At 39.8% G+C, this 19,890-nt stretch overlaps 1 protein-coding gene across 50 annotated transcripts in view; it reads right to left on the bottom strand.

The window, feature by feature from the left end:
• The window catches only part of PBRM1 (polybromo 1), a 55,535-nt gene that overhangs the window by 22,585 nt on the left and 13,060 nt on the right, over window positions 1-19,890 (bottom strand). For 25 of the 50 annotated variants that reach the window (XR_014934893.1, XR_014934894.1, XR_004308833.2 and 22 more), the window contains 13 exons: window positions 19,364-19,432; window positions 18,560-18,658; window positions 17,971-18,056; window positions 15,069-15,167; window positions 14,101-14,192; window positions 10,154-10,367; window positions 7,168-7,309; window positions 6,459-6,556; window positions 5,852-6,128; window positions 4,924-5,029; window positions 3,177-3,819; window positions 1,375-1,586; window positions 352-537 (listed from right to left, as the gene is read on the bottom strand). Coding sequence is in view for 44 of the 50 variants with exons in the window: in XM_085517193.1 (XP_085373319.1) it covers window positions 352-537; window positions 1,375-1,586; window positions 3,177-3,819; window positions 4,924-5,029; window positions 5,852-6,128; window positions 6,459-6,556; window positions 7,168-7,309; window positions 10,154-10,367; window positions 14,101-14,192; window positions 15,069-15,167; window positions 17,971-18,056; window positions 18,560-18,658; window positions 19,364-19,432 (2,323 nt within the window). In the remaining 6 variants the exon portion in view is untranslated. Of the gene's footprint in view, window positions 1-351; window positions 538-1,374; window positions 1,587-2,303; window positions 2,391-3,176; window positions 3,820-4,923; window positions 5,030-5,851; window positions 6,129-6,458; window positions 6,557-7,167; window positions 7,310-10,153; window positions 10,368-14,100; window positions 14,193-15,068; window positions 15,168-17,970; window positions 18,057-18,559; window positions 18,659-19,363; window positions 19,433-19,890 lie in introns of all 50 variants that reach the window. The other 25 variants (XR_014934895.1, XR_014934896.1, XM_085517204.1 and 22 more) reach the window with 5 other exon arrangements.

Here is a 19,890-nt window from a genome sequence, read left to right as displayed (position 1 = left end):
CCAAGCCTTCAATTGGCTTCCAACATTTGCAGTTATACATGTTCAACTTTGGTTCAGAAATTTCTACCACCATCCCTCTGCACCTACATTAGAAGCTCAATCCACTTCAAAATGCCTCTTTTCTGACAATTTGGGGATGAGTAAGAAAGAAGATCAAAAAAGCATGTGATGATCCAAGAACTTTCTATTCACAATTATTCTGCGACAGAGCAACTCAGACACAAGAAAAAATACTCACCAGTCCACACATTTCTGCAAATCCAATAGTTAATACAGAAAATGCTCAAATTTGAAGATGGAAATAGCAATAAGCTTCACTGTATTGTCTTTCTGTATGAAAAGCATCCTTACCAGCAGAATCTTCCCACAGCCTCTCAATACAGACTATGTGAGGTTGCAAGTTGGCTTCAGCAGGCTCCACGTAGACATAGTCTCCTACGTGGTACATGCTGTTCTTGAAGCTGCAATCCTGGCTGTAGGTCCGATGCAAACTTGACAGGCCAGCTGAGCCAGAAGAGTCTTCACTCTTTTCAGCTTCTATTTTCAAGAACAGATGCAAAACAAACATTACTAATTCCACATTTACATGTCAGCCACGATTTCTGATGTGAACACTTTCACCCTTCACTTAGTGCTGAATAATTCACTCTTCTATGGAGAACAGCAAAACAGTGTCCTGCAGAACAAGAGAGGGACTCTAAAATCAAACTATTAACTTCTTAATCATTCAGGAATTATGAATGACAGGGAACTAACAGTCCTGCTTGTATCTGTGGAATGGAACAGGTGGAGAGCTGTGCTGACTCCCCACGTGACATGCTCCACCAGCCATTATATGTACAGAAAATGTGAAATGCAAAAGATCCTCACAGTAGGCATCATCCCCAAGTAAGCTTAATGCCTTCTTCCTCTTCACACTCACAGCAGACAAATAAGAAATGCAAGAGGCTTACTCTGATGTCATCTTGTAAGTGATGATAAAGTATGATCAAAGATAACACCTTCAGTGTATGAAGAAAAATGCTATTTGCCAAAAAGCAAATGACTCAAAGGTCCATTGGAACAGTCAATGCTAAGTTTATTATCAGCTACAATAAATAAAACCTACCCTATTATTTTCTTTGGTAATATCTTTGGAATATCCTTACTGTTTCCTCAGTGTTGTTCTATTAAAGAGTTTACATAGGGTTAGTATCTACACGTGTATCTGTTTCAAAGCCATGCGGCCCAGTTGATAAGGATCAAAATAAAATAAATCTTATCACCTTAAAATATAACCTTCAGTAGATGAAGCTGCAGCAACAGCAGAGCACGCGTGATATGCATGGCTATATTTCTCAATACTTTTAATACCAACAAAAAGAAAACGGCTACCTCTTTTCTCCTCCTCTCTTTTGAGTTTATCCTCCTCTATTTCTTTGGGTAGCTTTTCCTTTTTCTCTTTTTCTACATCATTGTGAAGGTGCTTGGTGGTATAACTCAGAGCAGGTGACAGAAGAATCTCTCCATTTTTACAAAGTTCATCTCGAATTTTAATGAAGAACTGCTGAAGTTCAACTGCATCCTCATAAATCTCTGAATCCGTCCTGTACAAAAGCAGGTACAACATAATGTGGCAGAAACATACTTTGTGCAGTCAAACAGGATCCTAAACACATACACCCATGGGCCACCATACTTTGCGATAGAACTCCTCTTTAAACAAACAACATTCTTTTCTATCATGTATATATATATATATACACATAAATACACACACACACTTCCATAGACTGTTTGTAAAATTACCCTCATCACAGATTATCTCAGTATCTAACTTGGCTACTAGCTTAAAAGTGGAAATGCAAGGCAAGGAGCCTAAGCCTTGCTGCTCTCTTACCCTTTACTTGAAAGTATTTACAAAATGAAAGTTTAGTGAATTAAGCTTAACTTGTGCTACCTTTCAAATCTGAGTAGCAGACTGCATTGCATCTGAGCTACAGAGGTCGTCATATGGAAAGAAAAGGTATCTTTAGAATGAAGGAAGTTATAAAGGGGTATATTTACATCTCCTGAAAAATGAAACAGTGACGGATTGTCTGTGACCAAAGTGAACGGTTTCCAATCAAACGCAGCTGAATGATGACGAGTTGTTTTTACCTGCAGAGGTTTTCAGCTAAAGATGGAGATGGCCTTGCCTTTTTTGAAACTTCCTGCAGGTTTTCCAGTTACAAAACTTAAAAATCTCAGCGAAGCTGAAGAAAAAGGCAGATCAGAGCAATCACCACTACCAGATTGCTCAGTGGCTACACAGATATACCTACCAATTTAGGGAAGCAGCTCATGATCCACCTCTAGGTGGAACACTGACAAACTCAGAGATCATTTGCAATGTAAAGTACTGCTGACTTCTTTAAAAAAGCATGTTAAAGAAAAAAGAACACAAAATTATTCAATGTAATTCAGGTTGATACAGTAAAAACAAAACAGACAACAACACCCAAGTAAGCAACCAAAGCAAAAGAACAAAACGGAAGAGACTGCTTCCAAGAGAATAATGACAAATTTTAATCAAATTTTCTTTGGGCAAACTGTCTAGTACCAATGGGATGGGCGATACATGCTAAAGCCTCACAATACCAACAGATTTCTGTGCTTACTCATAACAAGTGGCACTACAGACACTGGCAAGTCATGCTCCATCTGCTTGCACGATGTCAGTTTGTTTTTACAGTTTATCTAAAAGCAGTATTGTTATATATACAAGATCCAAAACAGCAGAAAAACGAAAGCCAACTGCTTGAGGCTACAATTACTTGCAAATGGCCCTCAACAGTCTGTTCATTTTCAAGCAATACTTCTGAAAACTTGAAGAGTAATAGCAATATTAACAAAGATGACTTTCCTAATTAAAGATAAACACTGCTGGAAGTTCTAAAGGGCTCACAGCTTTGGAACAAACACGGTGTTCATAAGGTGTGCCTTCAGCAGATTAACATCAAAATTATAACAAAAGCCTACATTTTCATCGTTTATAAAAGAAAACTTACATTCCTTCCTTTGAAGACATGAATGAACTAACATTTCTAAGCACTCATCCCAAGAAAAGCAAACACTAAAAATAGGAACTTCAGTCTCCCTAGCTAGCAAAACACGTGGTAAGACAACAGAAACCTGCAAGATCTGGCTTTGCTCACCTGTTCATTCTCCTGGCCCTCTCCAGAACCTCAAACATGTTCTCCTGGAACAAGTCCAATCGTCTGTAGCGATTATTTTCAACATTTTTTCGGATGATGTCAAAAGTCAGAGGAGGTTTATTTGGGAAGCTGGGATCAACAGCAGGAATCTCAGCTAGGGAATCACTGTAGCATCTGCCCTCATCATCCTGGTGGCTCATTACAGACACAAAAAGGTTGTGGATAAGTTCCTGAATTAGCAAAGTGACATTGGGCACATGAGAATCCTCATCTCCTTCTATCTCTCTTCGAGTTTCAAGTAAAACTTTATGCAGGACCAGGGCATCTTTATAAATCAAAGATTCTGGCTCATTGTAGGTGCAAGCGTTGTTGAACATCATCACAAAGTCTTCTACCATGGAATCGATATCCTGGTATTTATTGGCCATCATATGACTTCTGATCTTCTCCATGTCAACTGGTTTCTTAATGGTTATGTAGTAGTCGGGCAGCTCAGAGCGAGATGGCAGCCGCAAGAAGATGGCGCTCAGCCGCCTGCCTCGCTTGTCCGTGTAATTCTTAACTGCTTCATACACTTCGTTCAATTTCTGCTGCATTGGGGTCATATATTTCGATTTTTTGGGAGAAATGCCACTTTTTCTACCTATGTAGACAAAAGAAGAAGGAAATCACTACAAAAACAAGCATCAGTACTTCTTCGTCCATGCCTTTCTACCAGAGAAATGCCCAGTGAAGAAGCACTCTGTAGTACAAAGAAACCACTGAGCCTAATCCAAGCTGCAGCTCCTATTCTTATTTCTCATAATTGCATGGCTTTTTTTTTTTTAATGCTACTTTTAGTACACACCGAATCACATGCTCCTTTAAGGCCCAGCAGGAAAATGTTTCTTCAGACTTCAGCACGGAAAACAATTTTTTCCTCACCTAACCTTTTTAGTAAGTTGCTTTAAATTCAATTTGGCCTTAGTAACTCTTTACGTGTTTCTCCTCCATATCCATCAAAAAAACAGGTTTTCACTAGCACCAAAATTAAGCGTTATAAATCAGAAATATTACCAGATCCTTCTATTTATGCCAAATCAGAATTTCTAAGGATAAAATAATGCGTCTCATTGGGTTATCAGTCAGAGGAGCTCCTTGATTTATTCAAAGTCACCGCTACTGTACTGTAGTACCTGCCTGTGAATTCCCTACTAACTGCATGTACAAAGAGGAGTGCAGATCTGTTTTCAGCAGTGCCTCCATAGGACTGCATGCAGTTACTCATTAAATCTTTCTGTGCAATGTAAACTTTGCTTCCGTGTTTTCAATATTCACCCATTAAATGTCACATTTCCTTCATCATTCTGCGGAAATCCCAGTATCTGACCAGCCAAACTCTGGTTGACTCCGTTTGAGAAGCATCTTACTTGTAAGCACACATTCCAGAAAGGTTTCTGAGTACACAGTGTAGCATCTAACATTAGGACAATATGCCACATGCCACGTCATTCCAACAGCTCTTAACTTTGCCTTCTTCATCCTGTTACTTTTCTTAGAAACTGCCATATGCAGTAGCTCAGTTTCTAATATGCACATATAAAAACACTGTTGGCATCATAATTTTGAAAGTAAAACCACGCTTAGTCTGGCAGTGTAAAAATGCAGACAACACCTTCCCCGTTTCAAAAGGATGAGTCTGCCAGGCTGTATTCCTGGACTGGGCAAGCATTCAGTCAAAGCATGGCAATTTATAACGCTGCCTTACTTAGCTTTAGTTTAGGGGATGCAACATCATCATCTTCAGGCAGTGGTCCAAGTTCTTTCCTTTTTTCTTTGAGGATCTTTTCCAGCATATGGGCGTCATTGTAAACCTATCGATCAGTAATCAAAAGCAAAACAAACAAACACAAAAGCAAGTTTACTGTGTTTGCCTCACACAACTTGAAGGACTTTCCTGATGCACCTAAGCAAAAGGTGATTAACTTTATGGCACTAATTCCTACTGCCTCAGGGTGCTGAGATTTGGTCAAAGACGGACCTTAATGACGAGTTTAGTCCTCTTGAAATGCTTAGATGCTATTTTGAAAAAGATGAAGGGCAAAAATCAACTATTTGGTTAAAAAGAAGGCAATATTTCTCAAATATACACATTCATATAAATGGAAGCACAAATGATAAACATAAATCAGTGAGATATAAAAGTTTGATAAATTAGACAATTAAACTACTTTTCTATTCCAGGCTAGAAAACAAAGTTAAGATGTCTTGTGAACTTCCCCATCAAATCTTTCTGTTCAATAACAATCTCTCCAACTAATACAGCTCCATTACAGCAGAAATGCCTCGAAGGGCACTCCTGGGTCTTCAAATCCAAGTTCAGAACGGGCAACTGTTTCTGATATTCAGATGTTGAGATATTCAGCTGACAGTTTTTTGTAGTGAAGGAATAAGCCAAACTAACAGGAAGTAAGTGCAATCCTCATGGTGAAATAATTGAGAGAGGATGCTTCTCTTCATATTTATACAATTACAAAGCAAAACAGAATTTAAAACTCAAGGGGAAAGAAAGTCACATTTATGTTTTACCCCAGTAAACAATTACCATAAATACTGGAACTAATAGCCAAAGCTAAAAAAATCCAACTACAAATCTGCAAATAAAGTTAAGTGTGACTGCAGAATCAAAACAGTACCTGGGAGCCTTCCTCGTTATAATGCCTTGCATTTCGGAACATGAGCTTCATATCGTCAATCATGGCTTCTTCCCCTACATACTTATCATTACGGATGTTGTGTTCTATCATTTTCAAGTCCATAGGCTCTAAAATAATCTTATAGTAATCTGGATAGTCCTTTTTGGATGGCTTAACCATAAACAGGTCACAGAGCCGTCTGCCTGTGCCTGATTCTCGAGCTTCCAGAACTGCATTGTACAAGATCTTCATCCGTTGCTTTCGCAGGTTCTTTTTACTGTTAAATTATGGAGAAGAATAAAAAGGAAAAGAAGAAATGCTGATTTTCTCAAACAGTTCAGAGAATGGAAGAAGAAAAACGTACGCAAAGAGACATCAGTGCATTGAGTGCCTACTTACTAAAGTTATGTTGACAACAACTAGCCCAAATGGAAACTAATGTGAGCAAATACTTTATAACTAGAGCAATTACTGAGATTAAGTTTCAGAGCTATTCAATCACTACGCAAATGCTAGAATGCAGCCCAGTGTTCTCTAAGAATAAACAAACGAAATAATAAATAAAGTACCAATGTTAAGGACTACAGGAAACTAAAGAAGCGCTCACCTTTTCCTTTTCGAGCTTCCAGTATCGGATGTAGCAGAAGAAATCATACTGTCCCCATCCTCAATGTCATCCCTCCGAGCCAGCTCCTTCTTCTTTGCCTGAAGGAAGGACAAATGGCTGAAGTCACTGCTAGACAAGTTCAGAACACTATTAAACACCAGAACAGATCAGATACAGAAGATAATATGCAGCTATGGGTTTAAAGTCCTTAAGTGAAGAATTTGAAATCAAAGCCATTTCAGATTACAGCACATAGCTGGAACATCTACTGAAATCTTTAGCATCCTCCAACCCCTGTATTTAACTGTAAACCCTTAAATAAAAAGTGGGGGAGGGGGAAATAAAAACAGCACTTTCTTCAATTTTCTCACAATCAGGTTAGAAGTTGAGATAAGGAATAAGAGTGACCAAGAGACCAAGGTAATGGTTATACTGGCAGAATTCACTTCATGCTGCTCTTCATCCCCACACGTCACCTCCTAAGCAATCTGCTACCAACTACTTTTGGAAGCAATTCTCAGACTCCTATTTAGACATAATAAGACACCATGGAACACATGATCAACAAGGCAGTCACAACCAATAAAAACATCACTGCAAACACTCCTGCAAACATCAGCTTTGTTACAAATTGGTTTGGAAAAATATTACTTAGGGAAATAAGATCATATGAAAAGTTGCATCCATTTGATTGATCTACTGCAGGTACCTGCATAACCTGCTGCATTTTCAGTACTCTTTTATAGATGGCAGAATTGGGGACGTTGTAACGCTTGGCATTTTCAAACATTAAGTTCAGGTCAGCCTCCAATTGATCTAATGTTTCATACTCATGGTTCTTCAGTTTGGCTCTGTAAGAAGAGAATTACAAACGGGTTACTTCACACACACTGCCAAACCATGCTTCAACAGCTTTGTTTCTGTGAGAAATCCATATCCAGACAGCTCTTGTTAGAGGGACACGTTATCTTCTTCTGATGCCACCTTGCCATTGTAACAACGCAAGACAAACACCTCTTTGTGTTCCCACAGAGCTGCCTGCCTGTTGCCTGTTGATTGGTGCTACACCTCTGAAGTCACTACTGGAGAAAAATGGAATGACCAACAACACAATCAAATTGTTTTTCACACGCTTTCAACACGTGAGAACATGACAGAAAATAATAATGCAAAGAAAAAAAACTGCAAAACAAAACAAAAATAACCCCCCCACATTCTCTCCCAGCTACAGAACTGCTGAGAAGTTCTCATGGGTTTCCACAGCAGCCCTGTAGAATCCTCCTGAAGGAAACTGCTCATTCCCTGGCTTCCAGCTGAACGGTGGGTGCCTTACTGAATGGGGTGTGCCTTACTGAATGGGGTGTGCCTTACTGAACAGTGTGTGCCTTACTGAACGGTGGGTGCTTTACTGAACGGTGTCTCACACAGAGCTGAAGATGTAGCTCCCAACAGCTATGAGAAAACAATAAAAAGCTTTGAACAAACATCTCAGATTTAAGATGTGAAAGAAAATGACTATTCTCATCCATAACAAACCATTTAATACACTGCTAAGAGTGTAAGCCACTGGTGTCTTGTTACCCTTTGTGTATTACTTCCTAGCTTTATATTAGTATCTCCAACTGAAGTCACATGTAACAGGAAGGTCAGCATCACTCACTGCCATTCCAAAAACGGACTGTTACCAAGACAGCTTTCATTACAGAGCAGTAAGAATTAAACAAAACCAATAACTGACAATTTGTACCAATTGAATTGTCCCGAAGCAGAATCCATCTCCTTTTGTACAATGTAAAACTCCAACAGCAACTATCTGCCTATGGTAACAAGTACGTTTCCAGTATTAAAAATGACTAATATTAAAAAAAAAAACACACAAAAACCCAAAACATGAAATTCAGGATTTCTTTCCCCAAGGCCCCTGGCTTATGATGTATATACTCATAAATACTCAGGGCATGAATACTAAGTCCACTCCATGCTCTCGCCATCATCCGGTAACAAACTGTTCAGGTCACGCTACATTTCCATGCCAGCCAGCAGTCGGACTGGCTGGAGGAGAGCAAAATCTAGGGAGCAAAGCACACAAATATGCTCCGCATTCTGAAAGGAACACTGACAAGCCATCACAGGGCTTCAGCACACAAAGCTTGTCCGTATTGCAAAAGATAAAATGACAGTAACATAACACACAGGAAAACAGAGAACAGAAAGACTTAAAACATTCCTATGACACATAGAATTGGATGCACATTCATAACGAAGGCACAAAGTTCCTAAGTAGCGGATGTCACACAGAACAAACTGCTTTCCATTAGATCACAGAATCATAGATAGGATGGTTTGGGTTGGAAGGGACCTTTAAGATCATGTAGTTCCAACCCCCTGCTGCAGGCAGGGACACCTCCCTCCAGCCCAGGTTGCTCACAGCCCCATCCAGCCAGGGCTCGAGTGCTTCCAGGGAGGGGGCACCCACAGCCTCACTGGCCAACCTGTTCCAGTGTCTCACCACCCTCACAGTAAAGAATTTCTTCTTAATATCTCATCTAAACTTAACTTCTTCCAGTTTAAAGCCATTTCCCCTCATCCTGTTGCTACATGCCCTTATAAAAAGCCCCTCCCCAGCTTCCTGTAGCAGAAGGCACTGGGGCATGCCAACAGGAGGCACGCAACTCTCACGTGCACAGGAGAGGACAGCTGTTAGAAAAATCCCCAGTGGAGTAAAGCCTCGTGGACTTGCCCTCAGGATCATATTTACTGATGCTGTAAGACTTAAGGAGAAACAGTTCCTGTAAGCATGTCAGTATCTGACACTTGCATTCCACGTAACAGTAAGTTTGGTATGTTCCTGCATTACTTCCTGACTACTTTCCCAGACAATGAATTACTGAATGACTTTTAGCAGTGCGAAATAAACTATATACTACAGAACTCTAACATTTCTTAAAGTCACAATCTTTCTGCTTAAAGAGGATGTTCTTGCTCTGCAGCCCTGTATCTTCCTCTATTCAAGTTGAAGCAGGGAGTATCACAGCAGTGAGGACAAACACCCCATGGGAGGGAATGAAGAATGAGCCAAACCTGTCACAGCCGTCTTCAGTGACAGGACAGGGCACAAAAAACAGGGATTTCATCTGAGCACAATACTCCTTTCCTCAATCTGTGATGGCAGCCAAATGCTGCAGGGTTACGCAAATGCTGGTACGGTTGCCCAGGTTGGTTGTAGGGAATGGGGGATGTGCACAGTGAGGTGGCTCCCTTCCAACCCTGGCTTCTGTACAGAGCAGGGCAGGAAGAAACAAGGAGGACGCTGCAGCCATAATTTGCTTTGCTGAAGACTATTAATGTACAAACCATGGCAGTAAGAGGTAAGCAAGCCACCAGGGTCAAGGACAGGGCATAACATAGGATTCTGCAGAAACTTTCACCTCTGATGTCTAACTGTCCTCCAGATTTATATGGTACAGCACAAATGAAACACCATGTAAAATAGACCCATGGAGAGCAGCCATTTATAAGAGGTGATCGGAAGACTGATGCAGACTGGCAGGAAACAAGCACCAACCAAAGCATGGGGAAAAGATGCTACACGTTGCATTACACATCGGCAACGTGACTACAATATAGGACTTTGTAAACAAAAGAAACCCTTCAATATTTTCCCATCAGATGTAGTTTGCATTCTGTTTTCTTACCTGATCTGCTGCAATGAAATAGGTGTTTTAATTTGCTGGTAATAATCAGGATACTTTTTCTTGGAGGGCAACTGGAAAAAGGGTTCAGATATTAGCTGCCCCTGATTATTTCGGCAACTTCTAACTGTATCATAAAGCTGATAGAGAGGATTAGAAGTGTCCATGAAGGAAGTAATACTCTCAGCTTCAGACTCTCCTTCATAACGAGCAGCAGCTGCACAAAGAGAAAGGAAAAATGGGAGACTCTCAGCGAACAAGTCAAGTGGATTCTGTTGTTTGACTTTTCAAATAGAGAAAGAACTAAACAAGAACAAAACAGTCCCTCAGCTGAGGGCGTCCAGCCGCTCTGACAGTCAGGTTCACATCTTAGAAAAAGACAACACAAATTGTACCTCATGTGCCTCAAACTGACAGGAAAACAGAAAACAAGAGCCCCCATCATAACACGTAGCTAGAAAGTGAGCTCTCCTAATGTGTGAGACTTAGCTCAGCCACTGGTAATACACCCTGCATACAGAAGCACTGAGAAGTACGCATATATGAGAGGACACAGCAGGACCACTCGGCCACACGCTACCGACAGGACAGCTACAGAACATCCTTATTTACCCATTAAAACTTGTGCTAAATGTATTCGTACACTGAGCTACAGTCATGCTGCTGTCCAACTGGAGTAGGCTACAAGAACATGAGCTGACAAACCACAGCTCAAGTTTGCAATGGTGCTCAGCCAGTCAGGGAACATGGCTCAACTAAACACAACATTTTCTGCATATGCATGAAAAGAAGCGACTTCAAAACTTCTACAATCCTCTAAACTATAATAATCACAGCCCTGTTAAAAAGAAGTGAACTTTAATTGACAAGACACCAAAGGTCTCCTTTACTATGCAGAAAATGAAGGAGAAGTACACATTTTAGAATTATTATTATAAAGTATTTCTGCTAATTATATAAAAGTATTTATCAATTTTATAGAGACTTTGCCAGCTAACTTGATGAAGCAAACCGTAAATTTCAGGATCAGAACAAAAAGGATACTATGATGAAGTAACATTTACTGCCGACAAAACATCACACACAGCTATTTATTCATTTTCCCTCTTACAAATTCCAGTTTAGATGGAAGTTTGCTGGATGACACCCTGGATAATTCAGTTACACAAAAGACAACTCTCTAATGCTCACGGCGAGTTTCCAGCAGACACTTTCATTATTGCTCAGTAGTGGCTGGCAATGTTTCAGGTTTCCTACTCAATTTTAGTAAAGACAGACTGAAATGATGACAGAGTCAGAGGGCGTTCTGGCTGCACAACAGTATAATATTATCATCTCTTCTCTGCAGTCTGACATTGCACATCTACGCAGATCTACCAGCCAAGACAGATGCAGGCTAAAACACAAGCAGACATCAGCAGATGTACAAGCACACCAGAGGTGCTCATCACTGATTCAAAGGAGATACCTATAATTATTATGTGCCTGTATACCAATCTGCATCATATAATTGCATCGCATCTGCTCTGGTAGCCTGCAAAGCGGGGGCTGGACAGAATAACTTCAGCAGGAAAAATAGACTGGAAGCAGTGCATTGTTTTCTCTGAACCTCATGTATCAGCCCAGGCATGGAGAGAAATCCCTGCAGCAAAGAGAATGCGACCAGCTACAAGTTTACAGACTAAATGTGCAACAGAATACTGGCTTTGCTTCTGTTTGCTCAACAGTACAGCCCTCACTGTTCTACCAAAAATGAATACAGGAGAAAAAGGAGAAATGCTTCTTAGGAACGAGGAAAAAAACAAAAGAAAGAAAGATATTAATATTCTGCGACATGGCAGCCAGCAAAGCAGCAGTTCAATACTCTAGACAAGACAGGTCCTTTCTTCATAAGCATTTCCCAAAATGAAATGTAAATAAATTAAACAAGCACTAAGAGGAAGGTGTGTACATATTACCCAAGTAGACCTTCTTATTACAATGTGTATGCTCTTTCAAAGGCAGTCCTGAGGTATGTAGAAAAGGATAACGTCCTCCCAACAGGAAATATTAATGTATCTTGACAACTGAAGTTGTACTATTCAAGTCAGAAGACAAAAAATCCTTATTTTTCTAATAATAATGCGAGGCCACAGGCTCCTGAACATTCAGAAGCAGTAGGTCCCACAGGAGCATATTGGCAGGAGAGAGGAACAGTCAGCAGGTACAGAGAAAAAAACATAATAAAAATCTCAGGCAGTAACTAGATGTGAGCCCTTACTCAGTGCTGACACAGGAAAGAAGCACAGTGAGGAAAGCACATGAACGTATTTGCTTTCATCAGTATCATGCACTGAGACAACAATGAATGCTTGAAGCATAACGAGATGGATGCCAGTAAAATCAAAAGCTGCAACCAGACTTAAAGGCATAAACCCCATGCTTTTACATCTTTATAGTGAGGATAGTTTGTAATGGAGCTGCAAAAGCCGCTCATGTCTCAGTACGTTTGAGCTACAAGCTCCATCACACCATGACACAGTCTGCAACTGTGAGGATAAACTCCATGTTGGAAACAGTTGCTAAGGCAACTGCTGCATTCAGAGACACTCACAAAGACTGAGCTTTCTGTACCAACGAGAAAGTTCTCTATGCTCATTCATGTCCAACTCTCATTTGTTTCAATGAGGGGAAAGGCAGATACCAGAGCAACCAATAAAAAGACCGCTTGCTTTAAAGGGAAATCTTTTTCACACCGAGAATGAAAACACAGTGATGTCCACAGAATATGTTGGGAAGACTGAGAAACAGTGACAGATATCTGCCAAAAGAACTGCCCCTTTGATGAATGCAATGAACATAACCTCAACAGCACTAAGGCAAAAAATCTTGAACACATACAAGACCCTGAGCAAATGACACCCATGTCCATGGCAAAGGTGGCATCTGAAAGTGGTTAAACCACCTCAAACACTTCAGTCCTGAAGAAGCAGAAAACTACATGCTCTTACAGCACCGAGGTGTGGAAGGCCTGCAACTATCAAGTACACTGAGCCATAGGAATGAATACCCTCCACACCTCCCAAAGAAGGGAGCCGAAACCAACGCACTGGCTAACCAGGAATACAGGAACAATTCTAACATGAAATAAAACACATCCTACGTATAAAAAATAAAATAAAAAAAAATCAGATATTTGCTCTAAGATAATGTAAGGAAATTACTAAGAATGCAACTACTGAGAAAGACTAACTTAAAGGACAGCCTATAGCAACATATGGCCAATGCTGAAATATATGATACAATGCACACATAACAGCAGATGCTTATAATACGATGCTATAACAACCAGTACTGGAATATATGATATAGTACATACGTTATAGTAGATGCTTATAATACAATGCTAAAGCACAGTTATGAAACAAAAGATGCTGTCTCAAGGCAGCCTTTTTATGTACTTCTGTTTGAACACATGCTCTCATGCAAGATCATCATTACTGCTAAATTACACCAGATATTTGTAAATTAAGTTCTATTATTTACTTTTCCTTACATCCCATATAAACAAACAGTCTTAACCTTAAAAACTAAAACCTGACAGGTACGTAAAAAGAGCCAATGGCACAAGAGAGAACAAGCCAGCCAGAAGTTTCCGTAGACCTGCCACATTGTTTATCTCTTACTCCAAGCAACATGTAACACTGTTTTCAGTCTCCTTGTCTGTTCCACTTGGAAGGAACAAAAACATGTAACAGTTTCCCAAAGCTTTGATCAGTTTGGCCAGCTGGGCCTATCTCTTACCAGCTGCACATTTGCAACTGAGAACTGGCAGGAAATGGTGACTGGACTTAACAGAATTATATGCTGAACCTTGAAACACAGTAAATATAATTCTGCAATAAAGAGTGACATTCGAAGAGATCTTTAATTAATGAAAATAAACAAATAAATTGCATATCAGCTCCTACCAGCCAAAGCAGCATCCTCATCACTTTCTGACCCATACTGCAGTGCCATGGTTATTGCTGACAAACGATCCCCCTGGGCTGATCTTTTGTTACTGCAAAAGGAGGGAAGGAAAACAAAAACCAACAGATTTCAGAAATTAAAAAATAACAGAAGGTTCCATTATTAAACCACCACTGACAGCCATCCCGAGCCAACCATAAACCAGGTCTCCCCGCAGCCTTTTCTCCTCCATCTGCACAGCCCCAGCTCTCATTCAATCCTTGCAGGGAGGTGTTCCATCTCTTGGGTCATTTGTGCCCTTCCTCTGGACATGCTCCAGCAGATGCACCTCTCTGGCTGCAGCACTGCAGGTGGGGAGTCACAGCACAGAGGGGCAGGCTCAGCTCCCTGCCCTGCTGCTCTGGATGCAGCCCATGATACATTTGGCTTTCTGGGCTGTGAGCGCACACTGCTGGCTCATGTCAGCTGCCATCCAGCACCCCCAGGTCCTTTTTGGCAGGGCTGTGCTCCATCCTTATCTCTCTCCCAGCTTGTACTGATAGCAGGGGCTGCCACAACCCAGGTTTAGTTGGTTTCTATCTTCCAGCTCTTAAATATTTAGCCCTACTTATTTCTTTCAGTTTCCAATAAAATTTTCCTAGATTTATACTTTATTTCCTTGTGATTTTTCACACACTTTATTTTGTAATGAAGTCTAGCAGATCAACCTTCAGGATATTTCTAAGGAAATAGCTGTACACCAAGTACTTAATAACAAGAGTTTGAAACATGAGATATAAAATCAAACATGGAAGTGTACTTACAGTCAAGTACCTTCTTAAACTGCACTTCAGAGGAAGGAAATATATTTGAAATTTCAAAAGCATCTGAATCAGTATTGGAAATTAAAGAGCAACTAAAAATAAGAGGGTATACATTTCCACGTGACGACGACCCAGCTTTTCTTCCAAGTCCAAAATTTACTTACCGAAAATATTTGTTAGAAGAATTTCTCTCATCACTCACACTGCCTTTACCCTGTGAGGAAGGACCTGTCAGCTTGGAAGCAGTCAAATTTGATGGCGTCCTTAATGCAGGAGAGGCAAGCCAAGGAAAGGGGGAAAAAAGAGGCCCACCTTAGACCCAAGACAAGATGCAGCAAGGCTACAGCTCTGTACAGAATTACTTTGATAGATCAGACAAAAGCTTCAGAGACAGACAAAAAAAAACAAAAAACAAACACGTTTTAAAGCTAAAAGTAAAGCAACACCAAGATACATTCAGTGCCCCAGCATTCTGATATTGATTTTGTTTATAAAAAGCCAGAAGGTCACATTTAGATCGAGGATTAACAGCTATACACACAGCTCAGCCTACAACAACAGTGCAAGCAGCCAACAAAACACTCCTTAGCACCAACATAGAGCTAACCATACCAAATCATGTTCCATCAACGCTTAACAGAATCACAGTGTGCACAGTCAAGTTCCATTTTGTCACTTGACTGAAGGGAGGACAGCTAAATGCACCGACAAAAGCCATTAGCGTGACAGCGGACATACAGGACTGCGTGCTGGGAGAGCACAGTTATGTCTGACACAGGTTAGTGGCATGAGGAGGAGTCTGAGCCTGATCCATCAAAGAGAAAGTGACATAAATTCAGGAAAAAAAAAAGAGAATGAAGGAACTTATGGAGGAATTGTACCAAAATCAGCAATAGGTAAAAGATACTGTCAGTGGAGACAATCAAATCAGGAAAAAATCAATGGTTCTGTGATGCAGATTCAGCAGAACATACAAAAGAACAACGGTTCAATTGGAAACAAAACAAACCAAAAGCCACCAGGCAGTGAAACGCTTCAGAGCAGCAGGTGGGAGGTTTGCTATGGACTGCACTTTGCTCTCACCCAATTCTTTTGCATTAAAAAATATAAACAAATAAATGAATAAGCAAAATAAAAACAACAATAAAAATAAAAAATACAATAGTTCAAAGAAAAGACAAAAGCACCCCCATATGCTCCCCTATAAAGAGCAGTTCAACATTACTGTAGCCTGTTGCAGGCACTACACATATTTTTTGCCAAGTTACAGAAATGAAGAAGGGAGCTGTCAATTATGGTGATGTTCAGATTGCTTAAAGCCTTGCAGATCCATTAAGAGCATAATACACGAGAATATAAAGAATCAGGAACCTTAGGAGTAGAAATGGGTTGGCAGTGCAAGAGAGGAATTCAGCTAACAAATATCAGTGTGATTTATCTGTCATCCCTTTTTATGCAAACAGTTTAAGTTTGAAGAAGAATAACAAAGTCTCCAAATTAAATACAACTTGTGATATCAAAGAATGGCTTGGGCTGGAAAAGAGCCCAAAGATCAGCCAGCTCCAACCCCTGCTACGGGCAGGGCTACCAGCTCAGGCACCAGATGGGGCTGCCCGGAGCCCCAACCAACCTGGCCTTGAACACCTCCACATGTGGGGCACCCACAGCACTGTGAGCTTCATCAACAAAGCTCAATGTAGCAAAATAAAGATATAAAATCACAACTAATGTAAGAAGTTTCTGGGCCTATATATAATTCCTGCTTCAACCAAGCTAACACATACAGAAATGATGTGTCTGTAGAATGAAGATCTTCTGGCACCACATGCACTTGAAGGAAAATTACTACAACATGCACCAAGAATTACTCCTTAACATCTCTGTTTTTGTCTCTTCCCTTATACGAGGTGTTTTGCTCAGCACTCTGGCTGACAATGACTCACCCAAGCATGGGAAGCATGCTAACTCTGCATGACTGAATCAGAGAAACCACAACGTACGCTGAGCATCAAACAGCAATATCCAAACAGGTAACTTCCATTTCTTTCAGACATAATAGTATTAAAAGTAAAGTTCATGGATAGCACCTTCTAAATATTTTTCAGGGTAGAAACAAAACATAACCATGAGTACAAAATCTGCCTCTCAGTAAACAGAGGGTGCTGGGGTTCCCAGCTGCACCTCACAGACCTTTGCAGGGAATGAACAGCATTTATTTTTTCAGCATAGAATGCCAATAAACAACTTATGTAAACAGTCAGTCCACCCTAGAATGAGTTTGCTGACTCCTTGTTAGGACCTGAAATACAGTGGTTTATTTTTGATGTATATGACACATCTCATACTGAAAAATAAATCTGAGCTTACTCTGGTCACTCAAAATATAAAAATGCATACAAGAATAAATTCAATGGCATTTTAGATAAGAAACACCTGTAATGACTGCATTACTTCTTTGTACAGCAAGGACAGGCAGCACCGTTTCCTAATTAAGCTCTTTCTGTGAAACGAATACAGCTGTCAGAAGCATTTTATACCTGCCTGCCTAAAGACCAAAACTATCCCTCTCTGATTTTAAGTCCAAATTCCCAGTGTCTTCTGCCTTTTTTCATAGCTAGGAATAGTTTTTCAAATACAAGTTCATATAACATGGCCTCTGTTCTATGTATCTGCTGCCCAGGGCCTTGTTGCTGTGTTTCTGCCCCTACCCAGATAGCTGTGAGCTCTAAACTCCTAACAAGGTGCAACAGTACTCAGTACTTTTTGCACAGCAAAGCAAAATAAAGCAACTTTTTCCATCATTCTTTCTCCTCTGTTCTTAACTTACAAACACACGTGGTAGAAGCTGGCCAGAGCTGACACTGTTTTTGACAATGAAAGATATACAGAAATACTCATCATGGATGCATTTTAGTAGGAAAACAAACAACCTCCTTCCAAAGCTCATAAACTAAAGATGGACAGTAAATCTCCACGCAATTATTTCCCAGGATATTCTCCACAGCAAAACTAAGGGAACTACTACAGAGATTTTCACAGCCTTAAACAGAACTCTAATTGCAGTACCTGAGTCGGAGACTTGACTTGGCCAGTTCGCTGTGCTCGATTTCGGCCTTTTTCATATTGAATATTTTTTTAATTGCATTTGCATCCTGTCAATGAAAAGAATTTGTTTGTTTAGAGTTGAAAACAAAGGATGTTATTTCCAGGTAGAACCATTCAAAGATCAGGAACAAATACGGGTTTTGATGAGGTTTTTTATGTTGTTAGTTTTTGTTACAAACATTTTGGAATGTTTAAACAATTTGGACTAAGTACTGAAGTCCAGAACAAAGTCTCCCTGAAATAGGCATACAGTGGCTGTAAGAACAGCTATAAGAAGCTGAGCAGCTTTGAGCTCATTTTCTCTCACAGGGTACTATATACTATAATATAATATAATATACATTGTAATATACAGATATTACAACTATTTAAATCACATATGTATTATATACATAATATTATACAGATAAGCAAATTATAACAATACTTTTATTTATTATGAAAATAGTTTTTAGGGCCTTACACTAAGGATTTGTTCAAAGAACAACCAGCACAGAAAACAGTAAAGAAACAACAAACTCTGATCGAACTATAAGTGACTGAAACTAACCTTGAATACTTGCGATCCAGGCTCATTGTAGGTTTTGGCATTCTTTGCAAGAAGATCTATATCCTTGGCCATTGCATGAATGCTTTTATAAGTTCCATTCTGCAAAAGAGAAAAACAAAACTGCTTTGTGGCAACCTTTGGACAGCATGGGAAATCAAAAGCAAAGGGAATTCAGAAGGGATAAAGAGAACACTTACAGACTAGAGAGAACACTTTTAGAAAAGAAAAAGAGCACTAAGGTCTTCTTGATCTTTAGAATGCTAAGATTGGAAAAAAGCTTATTACATCAGACTGTCTTAATGTTGAAGGGTTCTAACAAGATGTGATTTCAGCTTTATTCCCTAGTTCAGTTACACTTTGCATTGCTCTTCGCTATTATAAAAAATGCTAGAATTACTTAACAGTGTTTCAAATTGCTGGAAAAGCGAGACGAAAAATGCACCAGTACAAAACATCTATTTCCAGCAGTAGAACAGAAGCAGGTGATGATAATGCACAACCAGGCTTCAATACATCAATGTTTGATATTGGCGGGACTTGCCAAGGAATTACTTTAAACCACTAAACATCGAGGAACCCAAGATACTCCAGATCAATGTCAGCATGCTCTGGTTTACAATGCAAGATCTTCAACACAGCACCTACTGCAGTGTTAAACCAGGAAAGAACACTAAATAACTACAGCATTCCAAGTTTTCCATAGTGGGTAAAAATACTCTGCTTTTCTTATTAACTTCAGCAATTTTAGAATGTTTATTTTTAATCAAGTCTAAACTGTAATGCATTAATAAGTTTGTACTGTACCTGAATCCTTTGGGCAATAGTTTTAAGATCTATGGGCTCCTTTATTATTGCATAATAATCAGGATATTGCTGGAAAACAAAACAATGTATATGTTATCATAAACAGTCACAAAGCTCTTCTAAACCATTCTATGAGTTACTAGTAAAGACTAATTGTAGATAAGGAATTGCTATTCCTTAAGCTTCATAAATACAGCATCAGGCATCAGTTTGGAGAGACAGATTATAAGGCAGATACATGCAATTATGTCTCATCCATAAACTGCCATAGAGAAACAGTTCTGACTGAAAACAAAGTACATGGTGATGGCTTTCAAAGCACTTATTTTGCTGGTTAAACCTGTTACACCACAACCTGAAACACAACAGCGAAGTCAGCCAGATTGAAAAAAAAAAAAAAAAAAAAAAGATTAAAAAGTCTCAACCAAAAAAAAAACCAACCAAGTAAACTAAAGCTGCAGGACAGAGCAAGCCCCAGTCTGCAATGATAGGCTTGGGAATGAGCAGGTAGGAGCAAAGCAGCTCTA

The sequence above is a fragment of the Coturnix japonica genome, chromosome 15 (genome assembly GCF_054131305.1).
Source record: "Coturnix japonica strain WE chromosome 15, WE-NBRP24, whole genome shotgun sequence".
Taxonomy (NCBI): domain Eukaryota; kingdom Metazoa; phylum Chordata; class Aves; order Galliformes; family Phasianidae; genus Coturnix; species Coturnix japonica.
This window is presented reverse-complemented; position numbering and strand designations above follow the sequence as displayed.